Source organism: Chaetodon auriga, chromosome 21 (genome assembly GCF_051107435.1).
Source record: "Chaetodon auriga isolate fChaAug3 chromosome 21, fChaAug3.hap1, whole genome shotgun sequence".
Taxonomy (NCBI): Eukaryota; Metazoa; Chordata; class Actinopteri; order Chaetodontiformes; family Chaetodontidae; genus Chaetodon; species Chaetodon auriga.
Window position 1 is genome coordinate 4,807,332 of NC_135094.1, and position 16,689 is coordinate 4,824,020.

The window sequence follows — 16,689 nt, forward strand, 5'->3', positions numbered from 1 at the left end:
TGCTTCGGTGTAGCACACTACCGAGCTGCTGGTGGTGAGGGGCACTAGAGGACAGTGTTGTATCCGGTTTCCTCTTGTCATGTTCTATTGTTTGTGGCCAGACACGTCATGCAGACACCCCTCAATGCACAGTTTGCCCCACTGCAGCTGATTAGATGCGGTCTGACGGGTCACAAGCTTCCACTGCAATCTTTAAATCTGTCTTTAAATATGCATATTGAAGCAAAGACATAGATAAGAAAATGCTTAAACAACCCTTTTTTCAGACAAAAGTGCTATGTTTGCAATGTCAATTTCTCATCCCTGCTGCTCTTTTAAAGACTTCGGGCTGTCCACACTGGCAAATATATCCAGCCAGTGTTATAATTGTCATTAATGAGACTTCTCTTGGCAATTATAAAACAGAGAAAAAAGCCAAGATGCTAATCTGAAACCACAGAACCCCTCTACAATGACAGCCGTCCTGCCAGCGCTGCTCGATCAACAAGTCTTGAGGTATTGCTGGTCTCCATCTGGCTGCCACTGATAAGAACTTACTAGGGGCTGCTGGATAATAGTCTTGCAAGCTTAAAAGCAGGAGGGGGTGGGGGTGGCATAATGTATTCTGGGGGAATCCAGCAAACAGGACCCTAAAAACCAAACTGCAGCCCCCCCTCTGAGCACTTTCGGGCAAAGACAGCCCCTTCGATGTAGTTGGTGGGAGTGGAGGGGTGGGGTGGGTGGCGACATCATGCTGCCACAGATTTGCCTTGAGCTTAATATCATTTCTGGAGAAACAAGATGGCTGCACTCGGCCGCAACGTATGAGGCGCACCCATGAGCTAGCGCTACAGTAGCACAGTACAATGATTGGCCAGGGGTGTATGGCTGAGCTTCCTCACTAAAGATGATGTGTTTCCTCCAGATACAGCACCTGCAGGGCCTTGTGTCTGTGCACTGAGGGAAATATGGAAAGCTGGTATGACCTCTATTTTCAGGGTCAGAGGCACTGACTGTTTTTTGGGTTTGTACCCCCCAGGTGTCCTCAGACTGACAGGGGTGCCTCACGGGAAATGAGAGAGCAAAAAATGATAAATGGTTGTATGCTGTAGGCTCGAAAAGGTTGTTTGTAATATCTGACCAGCCGTATGTTGCATATTTATTATTTTCTGACATGAGACAAAAGGTAAACAGTAAAAAAAAAAAAAAAAAATTCAACTACAAAAGCTGCACAGGCATCCAAGTATTCTTCTCTCCTCCCCAGAAACTGGCAAACTGGGACTCATGTGACAGCTACGTCCATGAATGCATCATCTGGACACGGAGGAGATGATGGCACGTGACGTAGAAGAATACGCAAGATGACAGCATGAAGGAACCCCAACCCCACCCTCAAATCCTGTTGGTTACTCGTCCGGTGACGCAGAACGAACCAAACATCTTTGGCAGAAAAAAGGAAAAATCATTGGAAGGTGACTGGCTGCAGGCAGACACACAAGCCTCACAATATGTTTCAGAATATTTGCTGATAACCAGGGATGATTTGGACTTTATCTGGCATGTATATATGTGAGCAGGCACGATCTCAGCGGAGGTGTCTATTTCCTGAAATGTTTCAGCATGACACGGTTTTGTCAGTCGGGTGACTCAGTCGCAGCTCTCTAGTGGGGTTAATGATAGGAAAAAGTGAAAGTAGAGAAAAAACAGCAAAGTGGAGGAGTGAAATGACTAAAACGCCAATGGCCATTAACCGCCAATCAGAGCTGTCATATTATCTGGAAACACAGATAGATGGCTGGTTTGGCTGTAGGGCAAATGCTTTGACTGTCTGCCATGATAATAGTCTCGTATTACCCACGAGAAGTCGCTCGGTGAGACAGATATGTTTTGGAAATGATGGCGATTGCGTGCCACACACTGTCTTTGCAAAATGATCTGATAGCCCTCGTCTCATCTGGTTGTATTTTTTTTCCATTTTGTGAAGGAGGGATTCTGTCGGATTAGGGGAAGCTGGGCTTTTCTGTGTATTCTCTTCTGCTTGACCTCTATTATGATAACAGATGCTAATTACACAGTGGTGGGTTTCCCAGTGAATCTGTCTGTTGTTTTCACACATTACAGGCTCGCCCTGCACCTCCTGTCCCTTCTACAGACTCACACAACATGCATTGAGATTCTGTGCACATTTTCTGAGCAAAATACATGTTGTCTGTGCACTCTGCAGCGTTATGTGTGATTTTTGAGAAGTGGGTGTATTTGCTTGTGGCTGTGAATCGCAGCTGAGCTTGGCAGCGCAGCTGAACATGGAAAACCATGTCTGTAGCCATATGGAGCAAAAGCCGATTCAATTTAATCAGTGTGTTCAATATGTTTGCTCCATCAGGGAATTCCAGCACAGCACAATAAGCTGAGGAAGGGAAAACTCAAAGTAAAACTCGAGAGGAAACATTCAAAGTCCAACCTGTTAAATCTATCACTCAGCTTGCAGCAAACTGTTTGCAAACAGAAGTAAAACCAGGAAGTTAGCATTAGCACCAGAAAGAAGAGGGCACGCAAACTTCATTAAAATTCATTCGAATCTGATGAAAACATGATCTGTTGGAGCCAAAACAAAACAGCGAATATTACTAGTAACTGCACCAGGGTGAGTCTAATTACTGAAATGGAACTTTAATGTCATAAAATAAGAATTGTGGCAAACAAATCTGTTGGATGAAACTGGTGGTTATCAAAAACAAGAAGGAGCCTGAATGGTTACAAAAAATGAAAACTCTCTGGATCTTAACCTAAAATATGTGACCTGCTTTCAATTATGCCATACTGAAAAATGACTGAATGAATGACTGGATTAAGCGGTGCACAAGCTGATGCAGTGCTTCTTCTTGGCTGTAAACCTGTACCCTATTTTGAACCCCTGAAAACACCAAACTCAGTTCTGTCTGTACATTGTCGACCTTAATAAGTCAGTAAACTTTCACTAGGACTTCCAGGGATGCAAAGATGAAAACACGCAGACATCCTAAAATCTGGGAAGAGAAATGAATACTGACGAGCAGCAGAGGGCATTCACATCAGGAAGTTATACAACTCCTCTCTGCCGGGGAAGAGGACAAAGTGTTTTGATGATGAGTCACTGTTTGGACTAGTCAGCATCATGTCATGAACCCGGCTGATTGTGCTTATGTGGGAGTAGGCAGCAATGGTCAAAAGCAGCGTGCTGTTCACATTATAGTTTTTGTGTTTATTGCACTTAGTTACTGACTGAATTACTGGTTCAAGAGTATTTTTCTGGCCCTGAGGATGGTCATGTTGGTTTGTCCACCACTTTGGCCCGGACTGAAATATCTCAGCAACTACTGGATGGATTAGCATGAGGTTTATACGGACATTCATGGTCCCCAGATGATGAATCCTAATGATTTTGTGTTGTATTTTGTAATATTTGTGGTTTTGAGTGAAATGTCTCTGCAGCTATGCCATCATCAGGTCTAATCTGAATTTATCCAGTACTTTGCTTTATGAATAAATACCAGCAAAACTACTGACATTTCCATCTGCCTCAGCTAGACTTGTTTAGTGCTGACTGGCAAATGCTAACATGCTAACACACTAAATGGAGATGGTGAACATGATGAACATTATACCTTCAAAACACCAGCATTGTAATTGCATGCTAACGTTAGCATTTCGCTCAAAGTACTGCAGTGTCTTGCTAATCTTGCTAAAATTTAATCGAAAAAAAAAAAACTTTCTGGTTTTTATATTGATTAAAGTCTGTATTTGTCTCATCTGGATTTGAAGATCAATTGAATGTTGTGTTTCATGACCAGGTCAAATTAACGTCTGCAGAGCAGCAGATGAACACGTCTCAAAGAGGGAGATCTGCAATTATGGACATCTGAGAATTCAGTTTTGTGTATTAACGGCTGCTATAAATACACATACTCATTCACGTGACTCTCATCACACAACCTGCAACAAATTCATTAACACATGCAAGCCAACACTCAGAAGCCACTCCTCCGTCTCCACAGTCGGATCAGCTATGTGTCGAGCTTGTTTTCCTCACCACTGCATTAAATTGAACAAACGAATGCAAACAATTATTTTTTCCCCCAATTTCACCTCAAGGCACTTTTGCCTTCGCACAGCTTAAATGAACCAGGGTACAAAGGGAAATGCTTTAGACTGCATACTCATCTGCACAAATGAGCGAAACGGAAAATGGATGAGAATGCAAATGATTAACTCCCAAAATGCTCCTATAAACACTGCGATGAGCAAAGTCGTCAGGTCAACTGAAAGAAAGGTTGGCCAAATTGAAAATGGGGCCTCATGCATGTATACGGTTGCACCAATGATATCCTAATGATCTTTCTATCAACTGCACAATCCCAATACTCATTTAAGTGGCTCATGATATGCTATATACCACAGCTGGGGAAGTCACGGCCCAGTGGCTTGCCACAATGGCAGCCAGTCATTGATGGCAGCCACGAGCCTGTCAGGCATTCACACCACGTATCTATGGCCACAATAGCCTAATCAGTAGCCTTATTCAATCAGTCTTCACAGACAGAGTCGACTCGGGTGCTGCAGACCCAGCCAGCCGTCCACTGATCTGCATCACAGAAGAATCAACAATCAGAGCGTCCCCCCTTAAATCTCCTTGAAGTGATCTCTGATTTTGCTTGATTGTGTCCGACACTGTGCCATTATTCCACTTGGCGCTTTCAAGTATGAGCATGTGATTAGTACAGGGGGTGGAAGGGACAATGGCATACTGTTATACTGTTTGTATGGATTGTTTTAGCAGCGGCGTATAAACAGGCGGTCAGGGAAAGACTTGAGTCAAGGGTTTTGAGTTACAACATTCAGCTCATGCAGGTCAGTCTGAATGAGAAATACACGATATTTGCATGCATATCTCAAAACTGATGGCTGTAGGATACGACACGGAAAGAAGTGAAACACAAATTCAACCTCAGTGAAGTCATTCAGGCTAGAATTAACCTTACAATGGCAGTACAGGACAGCGCAGGGTCCGGTCGTGTCAGAAGCGATGCGAGGCTGATATCGACTCCCACATGTGCACACACACACAAAGATTGTGTGACTGCGTTAATCAATACCTTTATCAATCAGTCAATCAACCCCCTAATGAACTGCTGCTTGTCCTTTAAACCAGTGTGTCACCGCTGCAGCAACACTGCAGCGATGCGACCCGCTTTGGCCTGAGGGGCTGCGGGAGGCTGCTAATCCAATCAGAATAAGTTTTCATTTTGAGAGCGTTTATCTCTCTTTTTCTGTGCAGCGTGAATGTGAAGTCAAAGTCAGTTTCACTTAGAAAATTGATTTTTCTTTGTAGCATTGTAGTATTGATCCAATTGTAATTGGCTCTGGCCTGTGTAACAGTTATATAACCCAAGTTTAGCTTTGCTTTCATGTAAAATGTTTGTCTTTTCTGTCTAAAGCCAAGAAAAATCATTTAGTTCATGACACAATGCAGAGATAGTCATAAAAGCAGTGCAGTCCGAGCTCAGTGAGTGGGCTAGAAAAGACAAAGCTGAGTGACTTGCTTGTCGTTCCAGTGCCACTCAGTTTTCAACAACATAATTGTTCTCAACCCCTAACTCTGCTCTGAATCCCAACACATTTCATACGTTACCTGTCAGCAGAGTAGGTCTGAAAACATGTCTGAAAACAGCTACTTTAATTTCAGGTAAGACACTTTGCTCATTAAATCTTTCTAACTTTATATTTACAATAAATATAAATAATTAAGGTTAATGTGTGTCTTTAGGTACCTTTGTGCTTTCACTGTGTGGCTTTTCACATGATTTGCTAATGGATAAAGCAATATAAAAGCCATGAAGCTCTCATGCAGAAATGTTAACAGCTTCTTTGCTCGCAGTCAGATTGAATGTGTTTGTGTGTGTTTGAGAGACCAAAGCCTGTTGATGTTTGTTTGTTTTAGTTTTAACATGTGTCATCATTCCTGCTGAATGGCTAAAAAGAATTATTTATTCCTCTGATGTGTGGAATTAAAAATTTCTGGCCACAAATGCACTGAATAATCTTCATTTTATTAAAATTCTCTTAATCTTGAGGCTTTTTTCTGACTTTGTGAAAACCTGCGTGAACAGAGAAGACTGAAATAAGCACATGAGTCAAATCAAACTAGGACGCACTGTTCCATTAAGTATGTGAGAAGGATTATTTAATCATGCAGCGATCGTATGTGTTTCGTAAGATGAGATATCTCATGGGTACAATGTCAGTCAGAGAGGATGATTCTTCACGGTGTTGAGAGCAGCGGCTGATCAGTGGGTGAGAAGCTGGGTGTGCAGCAGAGCAGTATGTAGGTTACCTGTCAGGAAATTAAGCCTATTAACTGCTTATGCAACACGTCACACATTTGGCTGCGTGTTGCATGTGGGTTCTCATCCAAAATTTCATACAGTATGTGGCACAAGGCAAAGACAGGCAGAACTCTGTAAAGGCAAGGAAGTTTTTGCACAACCTTGATGCTAACTTTGTCGTGTTGCAGTGTCTGTTTCCGTGTTGGAAAAAATGGTATTAGTAAAGTAAATATTGATATTTTAATTATAATTAATACAAATAATAAATAGCTGACAAATATATACAGGAAGTGATTCATTTCTCATTTCGCTCAGTAGCATCAGTTACTTGTAAACAAGATTATGGAAGTGGAAGTGCTTTAAGCTAAATGCTAATGTAAGCATGCTAATAAGGTATGCTACAAAGGAATTCTTAACATGCTTGCATGCTAACATACTGATGTTTAGCAACGAATTTTAAGCAGGTGAAAGATGATAACAGCTCATCCTAAGGGCGATGTGAATATGATGTTTGACTGGATAAGGGAAAATTCTGACCTGCTGGTGGCACTAAAGAAAACTTACCACCATAGTCAGTAGGGTTCATCCTCTGCGTACCAGGAATATCTGCACCTATTTTCATGGAAATCCTTTCAGTAGTTGTACTACAGATATTTCACCAAATACCATAAAATCTTCATGGTGGCACAAGAAGAAAAGTCAGAGGATCACCAAAGTCTTTAAAAATCGTCCTCTGGGAACCATGAATATCTGTAAAATAGTGATTTAGATATCTCAGTCTGGACTAGACCAGCATTGGCATCCATAAAGCCACTAATAACAGCATAAAAGGCATAAAAACAACTGATATTCAAATTTCAGAAAATCTGATTAGATGATCTAAATTTTTTTGTCCTCAAAGTGGCCACATAGCGAGGCGGGCGGCGGGAAGGTGTGCCCAGTCTGCACACCGAGCTGGACCTTTGCCCACTCTAATCATACGGCTATTATGGCCATCAGTGCGCCTCCATCCTTGGTTTTAGTTCAGCTTCCAGGAGCCATTTGTAAAGCAGCGGAGCAGGAAATGAGGTTGGTTTGCCGCTGTCTCACAAGCCTGGAGGATGTGCTTGAGGGAGCCACACTTAAGTCGGCAAGTTGATCACGGCGGGTCCCTCCCATACGGAGGGCGAGGGGGGTCATCAGTGGGAGGCAGAAGTGAAGGCAGAGCTGAGATTTCGCAGTGCGTTTGTAATGGACAGAGACATCACTGGTCTCCAGATTTATTTATTTTATGGCCCCAAAGCCAAAGGATTGATGAGGTTTTATGGCACGGTCAAAGAACTGGACCTATTGTAGTTCCTCTTTAAAAATGAAAAATTAGATCCTCTCCTCAGCCCTTTAATAGAGACTATTTGTAGGGTGTAGAGGTCTAATTCATCTATTTCATTTAAACCTCTGTCTTCTTCTAAATTTATTTCTTCTTTCCAGCACAAAGTCCCGATGACTGCTGCTGTCTTGACTGACTTTTTATGCACTTTGCCTTAATTAATATTTTATGGTCTTCTTGAGACATCAGAAACAGCTCATTACACTATGAACATCAGGTGAGAGAGAGCAGTTTGCCTTAAATATGACTTACTTGCTGAATATGCTGAATATGGCCAGATTTGAAATGTTGACTAAGTTGGAGCAATTACATGAATCCACAGATCTGATAGTTTTTGCTGATTTGTTAAATAAGAAAAGATTGTTCAGTCAGAGTTTTTCTCTCTCTGGTGGCTACATGCCTTTAAGTGTTTAGGGGAAAACAATCACCGTGCCATCTGTTAGTCTGTATGATAAATTAACAGCTTCACTGCTTGAGCAATTAGTTTCTGACAGTTTGAGTAGAATCAATAATTTGCAGAGAAAGTTGTAGCTGCATGAAATCTCACTTTTCCTCTGTGTGATGACATTGTTAAAGGATGCAATTGTGGAAAGTTTTGAAGTGTTGTTCTTGTTGTTATTTTAATGTAAAACAATTGCACAATTGCAAGACAAAGTGTAACCTACTGCGCAGATAATTAGCATTGCTAGGGGCAGAGTTTCTCAAAGTGAAGGTAACATTTCCTCGAAACAGAGCAGGACAAACACACTGTCAAAGATTGTTTTCACTGACCTTTCACAGGATCCCTGATTGGCCTTTATGATACTAAGATCTTAAAAAAGGTCATTAGATTCTTATTTAACAAGCCTTGAAGTCTGCATTTTTACACATTAATAGCTCATTGAGATAATGGATTTAAATTTGTAGGAAGACACCAGTTTCATAGTTAAAACATTTCTCAAGTATACAGCAAGGCACTTACTGAATTTACAACATGAGCCAACATGAAGACTGCAGAGGAAAGGGATTGAACCCACGACCTTTTGATAACTGGACAACCACTCCACCTCCTGAGCCACAGCCACCACAACGTCAAGTGTAAAGTCACGTTTCTCACTGCCTAAAGTTCTGATAAGTTGAACATGCTAGCTGTTAGCAGGCGTTTAGATTGTAGCAGTTTGGCTTGCTAACGGCTGTTGTGTTACCAAGCTAAACAGGTGGGCTGATTGTGCTGGTGCTTTAGCAGAAGTTTAGCTTGCTAACAGCTTGTCTGTAATGTTAGCTATACAGGTGTGGAAATGCTGTTTCTGTTGCTGAGTCTAAACAAGTTTCTGGTATGTAGGCTAAACAGCTTGTGTGTTGCTAAACTGATGTGGAGATATTGGTTCAGTTCGCTAATAGCTTAGCATGCTAAACAGGTGTAGAAATAGTTCTTTCACTTGCTAACAGCTTGTGCGTTAGCAAGTTAAACAAGTGTGGAAATGGTGGTTTAGCTAAACAGGTATGAAAATAATGCTTGTGGTTTGGTGGGCGTTTAGCAGCATTTAGCTTGCTAACAGCTCGCGTACAGCTAAACAAGTGAGAAAATGGTAGTTTTGTTCTGGAGTTTGGCTGGCTAAAAACAGCTAACGGAAATGTGGCTAGTTTGCATGCTAAGCAGGTGCAGCAGTGCACTTACTCACTTCCTGTCTAACAGTTACATCACTACAAGGGTCTTAATGGCTCTTTTCTGAGTGGTAATAATTTATGATGTATTGATTTAAGACTGCTCCATCCAACAGCCTGAACTCATTTGAACCGAGCCTTAGATATCATCAGGCTCTGAAGTGAACTCTCGGTCCAGCTCTGACTCTGCCCCTCAGCGGCTCTTTCCCCAGCAGTGCCTGTGTAATGGGACACTGCTAAACGATGCTGAGAGCACTCCAGCGCGGTCATGGCCTGTTACACCTGACTCGCTCCTCGCTGCCGTCCATGCACTCGCCTGTTGTTAGCTTGTCTTCTCCAGGCTAATTTATGACACTATCAGACTCATCGGCTGCTGGCAACTGGACGCCCTCACGCTAAAACTAATTACTTAAACTAATTACTACAAGCCTTATAACTTTGGTATGCTCTGCAATATTGTGTTCCTTATTCTTGATGTATAATACATAGCAGAGGAGGTTGGGGCACACAGGAACTACACCCTGCTCCTGCTCGATAATGCTATCATCCACAACTGATACTCAAGCATGTAAATGCACTTAAAAAAGAGTAAGTACGATGATGACTTTTAAGCTTTTTTTTATGTCACTAACTATGCTGTAAATGCTAAAAACTTTTTGCTTGGCTGTTGCTTGGCTGTTCTGTAAATATGTGCCTCTTTGATGACTTCTTGGGTTAAACAGAATGTATGCATGGCTGCTTGATTTGGATTTCCTATTTGCAATCTTTGGGAGTGGCTCAGCACATTGCAGCAGTGTGTTTGTATGCGTGCGTGTGCGTGTGCGTGTGTGTGTGTGTGTGTGTGTGTGTGTGTTTTCCTATGCATACAATATGTGCATGTTTGCATTTGTCTAAATCTTTGCTTTACCTTTCCCATCCATGTGTCTCTGTTCGCTTTGTTCCCTCTCGCCATCACCCATCAAAGGTCAGTAAATATAAATATTGAAGAAGTAATTAATCATTGCTGTGATTTGCCAAAATTTGGATCTGTAAAGAGCATCATGGCTTCAATGTATGATGAGGTTATATCACTATTAGTAGCTGAGCCATAGTGGAGATGTGCCTGGAGAGATTTGCTGTCGTCTTTTAAGATTTTTTATCTGAAACTTCTCATAGTGTTTGTACTTTTAATAGTCTTATGATGTTACCAAAACATGCTGTGTTAGTACTTTTCACTGTTTGCATGTTAGCAAGCAGCACAAACCAAACAATCAATATGGGATTTTTCTGCTTGATGTAGCATCGGGCTCTTCATCTGTCCGCTTCCATCAGCAACCATTTGCATCTCAGTATTATCTGACAAAACTCATGCACTCCAAGTGAAAGTATTGGGCATATTGACTTTGATGTATCCACCGAGCCAGATTATCTTGGCTTGTAGACAAGCAATCTTTTTGTGCCAAGGTTAAGCCGAAACTTTAACCCACTCATCAGCGTCACAGATTAGTCCACGCTGGTGTCGCCTTTTGCCAAATAGATCTTCTGTTTCCTCTAAGAGCTTCAAGTGACCAAACCTCTACTTCAACATCACTCACGATCAAAAATACATTTCCACTTAACGACTCATTGACTGCAATTAAGCTTTGGTTTTTATCAGAATTGCATTCGTAAAAAGTGCATTATTTCTTTCAAAACCTTCTGTTCATACAGTAAATACATGCTTGGCTATACATGTGCGCTTCATTATTTGTGCACTAGTACACAAACTGTGCTTAATGCCACATCACCAAACAACTAACTAAAAGTGACAGCTAGCCAGTGCTGCAGGGCACACAAGGTTAGATAACCCATGCAAACAGACACAGACACACAAACACTCTGCTCTAAGGGGTTATTTCCTTGCAGCCTGTGCTCCTGTTGGAGGTGTCCAGTGTGAGTCCTTTGGTTTCACTCTCCCGTCTCATGTGTCACACCGTGTTGCCACATATAGAGGCAGTGATGTATTATTGAGGATGTCTGCAGGTTACTTAGGCACTGTACATTAGGCTAACATGAGTACAATTACCTACATGTGGGTGCATGTATGGGAGTCTAATTGCTCTGCATAGGCAATGACTGATATTATCTCTGCAAAACAATGCGTTTGTGCCAGGTTCATCTCGCTCTGACGTGATTTATTTAGAGTAACTCAGTCAAACTGATTTAAATCACAATGATCATAACTAGTTTAGATAAGATAACTGCTGCGAGGTGAAGCTAAGATATCATGCGTGGAAGCCATCTTATCTGAACGTGAGTAAAGTGACCACTGATAATACAAACAGTAGAGGCACTCTGCAGCACCGTGCGCTTAGGGCCTCTAACCAGCTTTCCTTTGTGTATGAATGGGCGTCTATATGGGGAAAGGCTCACGCTGCAACAGTGGCTAATTCCTGCTAATCCCACCGTATCTTCCACCACTTAGAGATGGTTTCCAATGGCAGCCCTGGAGCAGGGGAATTGCTGGCGAGATTAGCTCACGTTAGCTCCTCCTCTGTGGTTTTCACTCACAGCCAGGCCAGGCTGGCCTACCACTGCTTCCATGCTAACCTTTTGCACAGAAATGGATTAATTACTTTTCGAAAATGTTCCAAGTCTCATTTAGAGAACAATGTAAGTTTGTTTGAACTTATTCTGCTTTTATTGTGGTTTTGGTTTTGTGTGGATTCAGTTTTGAATGTTTACGTGAGGTGCAGTGTTTTCTTTTACACTTTGGTTGTCTGACTAGCTTTCCTTTGCACATTTCCATGCTCTTATTGCGTTTAATGTCCCTGTCTTCATAGTATCAGGTTGTGATTTTGGACATAGTGTGATAAAAGTTATATCAAATGCTCAAAGAAAAACAACACAAATTTACAGACTGATTATTTTGAACTTGAGACTCTGCTTTGACTGACTCTGACAGGAAACTAATACCCCTATGAGAGTCAAGCGACAGGAAACAAACAACAGACATCAAGAGGTGTATGGAGGGCAAAACTGAATCCTGCAGCTGTCAGTTATCAGATGCTGTTTTTGAAAAGTTGTTACAGAATAGAGCATCCTCAAGCACATACATGCATCTGTATTCATTTTTTTTAAATCTCTCAATAATTAAAGCCTGTGTGAATCAGTCCTGCTCCACACAAAATGTCATCCCGCACTGTAACAGTGTAATCCTAATCATTTATCTGCATCTCAGCACACACAGCCTGTTAAATGCAACATGACTGGAAGTAACATCAGTCCCAGGAATAACTGCGTACTCAGTCCTCTGAGACACGAGTGAGTCCTTTCAGATAAAGACGGTGCTGAGAGTCAGTTGTCTTCTTTGTCTTGCACAGCGTAATGCAACAGTCTCTGTCAGGAATTTATCACACTTGGAGCTCAAACCAGCCTTTGAAATTTGCTTCACACTGTCTCTACAGCTACAAAGCTGCAGAGGGTAAAGGAGGGTGAACACTTGTTTACTGTCCGTATTCTCTGACAGGCTAAATGTGTTATTATATATTGTTTTAACACTAAAGCATCTTGCAGCTCTATGGAACAGTGTTATCATGGTGTTAAAACTCCCCAAATGAACTCTCAACTTCTCAGCTACCACCAGATTATCCTTTAGTTAAACACTTGATGTGCTTTCAGTTTAATTCCCAAACAAACCAGCATGACAGCACTTTGAACAACAGATAAGTCAGTCATCTGGTCGCACTGCTCTGTGGTGTAACCAGTAGTTGGTAGTTGATACCAGTTCTTTTCTGCGTTTCTGTATATGTACTTGTGTACTGAGCTGCAAGTCTCCCTCAGCTGAGCTCTTCACTAATATGTTTGCTAAATTCTCACATGGATTAATATCAGTATGAGCACATCAGCCTGTGCACACTGCTGCCACTTTCTTCTTTTCTAACAGTGGCCCATGTTGTTTTCTTTCACAGGAGATCTCTCCTGAAGATGTTTCCACAATCAGGGAAATCGATTGTCTTTGACAACTTTCCAGATCCCACAGAAGAGTGGGAAATCATCGAGACAATCGGGAAAGGAACTTATGGAAAAGTCTACAAAGTGCTCAACAAAATCGATGGAAGTAAAGCAGCTGTAAAGATACTGGATCCCATCCATGTAAGTTCTTATCTGGAATGTCCCAACATGAATGTGTTCCTGTTTAAATGAGTTGAAGATGAGCCGGGCAGAAGGCTGCGTGCTACTCATTTAGTTTAGGCCCAAATCTCAATTCTGTGAGTGAAGTTGGATAATGTCCTGATATGCACGTGTTGCAGCCAGTGCTCGATAAAGGAGCTGTAAGCTTTTAGTGTGTTCACGTCTTTGGTGGAGACACGGAGCGGAAAAGTTACTGTCTTGTGACTCTAAATCTGTCACATTTATAGCATCTATATTTTAGAGGTTCAGCCACCAACACAGGTTAGATCTGACCAACCATAATTTCTCTTTGTATCTATCTTGCTCAGTTTGCTGTCAGTATATTTATATAGAAAGACCCTCCAGAAAGGATGCAACCCTTGCACACTTAGAAATGTAATAAGTGAAATAGGTGTAAAAAGTTCTGGAAAGTATGTTGACAGATCTCTGGTAGATCTGATACAACATCAACATAGTGACTGACTGATTAGCTCTGCAAGATAAACATCATGCTGCCCGGCTTTACTCTCTGCACAGGACGTTTAGAAAAGCAGTTCTCATCCATCTACAACCATCAGCACTTATCTCAGCAAATTGCTTGTGATGAATTGTTCATCATCAGTGTGATGTATCATGGCGGCACTCTGGTGATTCTGGGCTCCTTTGCTCGTGCAGGGTTTTAGCATCGAGCCAAAATACATTTGGCTCCTTTGCAGATGTGTGTGACGCAGATCTGCCCTGAAGCAGCAACAGCTTGACATCGAGCAGAGATACGTGATGTTGCTTCTGGCAGTGAGGGACTGATCCTTTCAATAAAGCAGAGATTTCTCTCCACAGTCACAATACTTACCAATTACAGAACATTACTCGGCAAGAGGTACTACGTTTTTGAGCGATGAATTTAGATCTAATACGACATCAGCAAAGGTCAACCTTTCTAAAGAACAGTCAAAGAGAGCAGTCATCACTGACCTCATGTTATTTTGTCACTGTGTCCTTCATGGACTGATAGTACCTGTCTGTTTTGAAGGTGCACTGAGCTGCATGGCTTACTGAGCAGCTCTACAGAGCAGATATTTTCACCTAAAATTCATTAAATTCAGTCTTCTCACCAATAAAACTCCCATTAGTCTTTTGTGAATTTGTTACTGTTTCTCATTATTGAGAGATGATTGTCTACAAACCACTAATCTGTGAAGACCATCGTTTTAATGACGGTTGATTATTTCAAGTACAGACCTTTTGGATATGGTATATTGAAAAGTCCCCTCGTAAACTACGATGTCCTTGGTTTCTTATGACGGTATTTTGGTGTAAAACACAGAGTTGTATAAGTAAGTATTGTTGCTCCTGTGACTGTATGTGTAAATATGCCAGCAAGATGTATACATAAAATACCTCTGTCTTGTTAGCATTAATGACACAGTGTGGCTGCTACATACAGTAAAAGACAAATAATTGCTAATTAAGATGTCCTCTATTTGTCCTTTTCACCTGTGTTCAATTCCAGAGTCAGTGATGAGGACGTCACAAATTGTCCTAAAAAGCAGCAGCTTAAGATCGATACCTCTGCTCTAACTGTCTGTTTAATATGAAGCTGGATCCAGGGGATGGTTAGCTTAGCTTACTTAACTTCAACTGGGGCAATACAGGCTGAATCTGTCCAAAAGCAACTAAATCTTGTCAATTTTGTGTTGAATTTATAAACCAAATGTCACATGTTAATTAGGAGGAGAGACATGAGGGCATGACTTTGTGTGTCCTTGTTTTTCAGGATATTGACGAGGAGATCGAAGCAGAGTACAACATCCTCAAAGCTCTTTCTGACCACGCCAATGTTGTCAAATTCTACGGGATGTACTACAAGAAGGATGTGAAATGTGGAGATCAGTTGTGGCTCGTGCTGGAGGTAGGAACACTCATTACACCCGAATAGAAAAGCCACAACCCATATGACTGACTGAGCCCTTAAATGGCATTCGCCTGTGTGCTGTGGCTGTACCGTGCAGACAAAGAGCGTAAAGGTGCAGATTAAAGGTTCGATTGTACTTCACAGCATGTCTCGCCAGGTATAGGCAGCAGTGACCAAATATGGTCAGGGATTATGCAACAGTTTAAGCCACCACGGACAGTCTAGGAGTTTACCTATAGGCCACCTGGGGGATTTGGTCGCAGGCCAACAACATGGACGTGCTGGGGGTTGAGGTTAGCTCGCGTGACGTGGGCACCCTGCTGAGAGCAGCAGAGCAGGGATTTCTGTTTACAGGGGCTGTCTCAGTGCATTAGTTTAGACCAGGCAGGTTGGAACAGAGGCCCAAATGTCTCTTGTGGCTGATTTCTGTTGTTTGGATTTTGGGTGGAATACATTAAAGTGGTGGAAAGGATAGAACATTTTTTTGAGGTTGTTGTTGTTGCTCTTAGATTTTTATATTCGAACTGCTTGAGCAAGTTTCTGTGCTAAATTGGCAGCTGAATACAAAATGACCTGATTTTAATAAAAACATCACCTTATTTGACTTTGAGGCTGCTTTCTTGCACCTGCTGACATATAAGAACGGCTAGATGCAGGTATGAATTTGTGATATTTTATGCAAAAGTTCAAGGGGACCTTGCTGCTGCAGCTGCTTCCTGTACATCTAAAAAAGCCTTGCCTCCAGCTCCCCGGTTGTCCATCTTTCATATTTCATTGCCCGCTGTAGCCCTTTTCAAATGTCAAGCTCCAGACGAACATGTAATGGAGGTCAACCTCAGAGGGGAAAAAGTGTTTGTGGGGTCCGGCACGGTGGCGGATGTGGCTTTTCTTTGCCTTTTGACTTTCCGACCGTGTAATTTATGTTCCTGCTTTGATAGCGAGCAGTACAAACCAGGAGACGTCGAGTAAACATGGTGAGAAAACTTGAGGAGGATTGATAAGAAAAAATGGTGGGAAAGTTGTCACAGCTATGGACACACTCATAAAGGTCTTTGAAGCAGACTTTTTGAAGATTGTAATGCTGCATTTTTAGTCATGTGCTTAAAGGGACAAGGGTCGGTCAGTTGGTCCACCACTTGGATCCAAAATGAAATATCTCAACGTGTAATAGTCCAACAGCTGTTTCCATGAAATGTTGTACAGACATTTATGGTCCCCAGAGGATGAAGTTGACTCATCATGCTTCAGCTGTTCTTAGTGTTTAGTGCTACTGACAAACAATCGCTGCTAAACAT

At 41.9% G+C, this 16,689-nt stretch overlaps 1 protein-coding gene across 6 annotated transcripts in view; it reads left to right on the plus strand.

Annotated features, from left to right (window-relative positions):
- The first annotated feature begins 1,352 nt into the window (after positions 1 to 1,352).
- The window catches only part of myo3a (myosin IIIA), a 61,340-nt gene continuing 46,003 nt past the window's right edge, over positions 1,353 to 16,689 (plus strand). For 4 of the 6 annotated variants that reach the window (XM_076721381.1, XM_076721385.1, XM_076721386.1 and 1 more), the window contains exons 1-3: positions 11,876 to 11,982; positions 13,281 to 13,464; positions 15,257 to 15,391. In XM_076721381.1, coding sequence (XP_076577496.1) covers positions 11,981 to 11,982; positions 13,281 to 13,464; positions 15,257 to 15,391 — 321 coding nt within the window. In that variant the 5' untranslated portion in view covers positions 11,876 to 11,980. Of the gene's footprint in view, positions 1,452 to 9,883; positions 9,940 to 11,875; positions 11,983 to 13,280; positions 13,465 to 15,256; positions 15,392 to 16,689 lie in introns of those variants that run through there. The other 2 variants (XM_076721383.1, XM_076721382.1) reach the window with 2 other exon arrangements.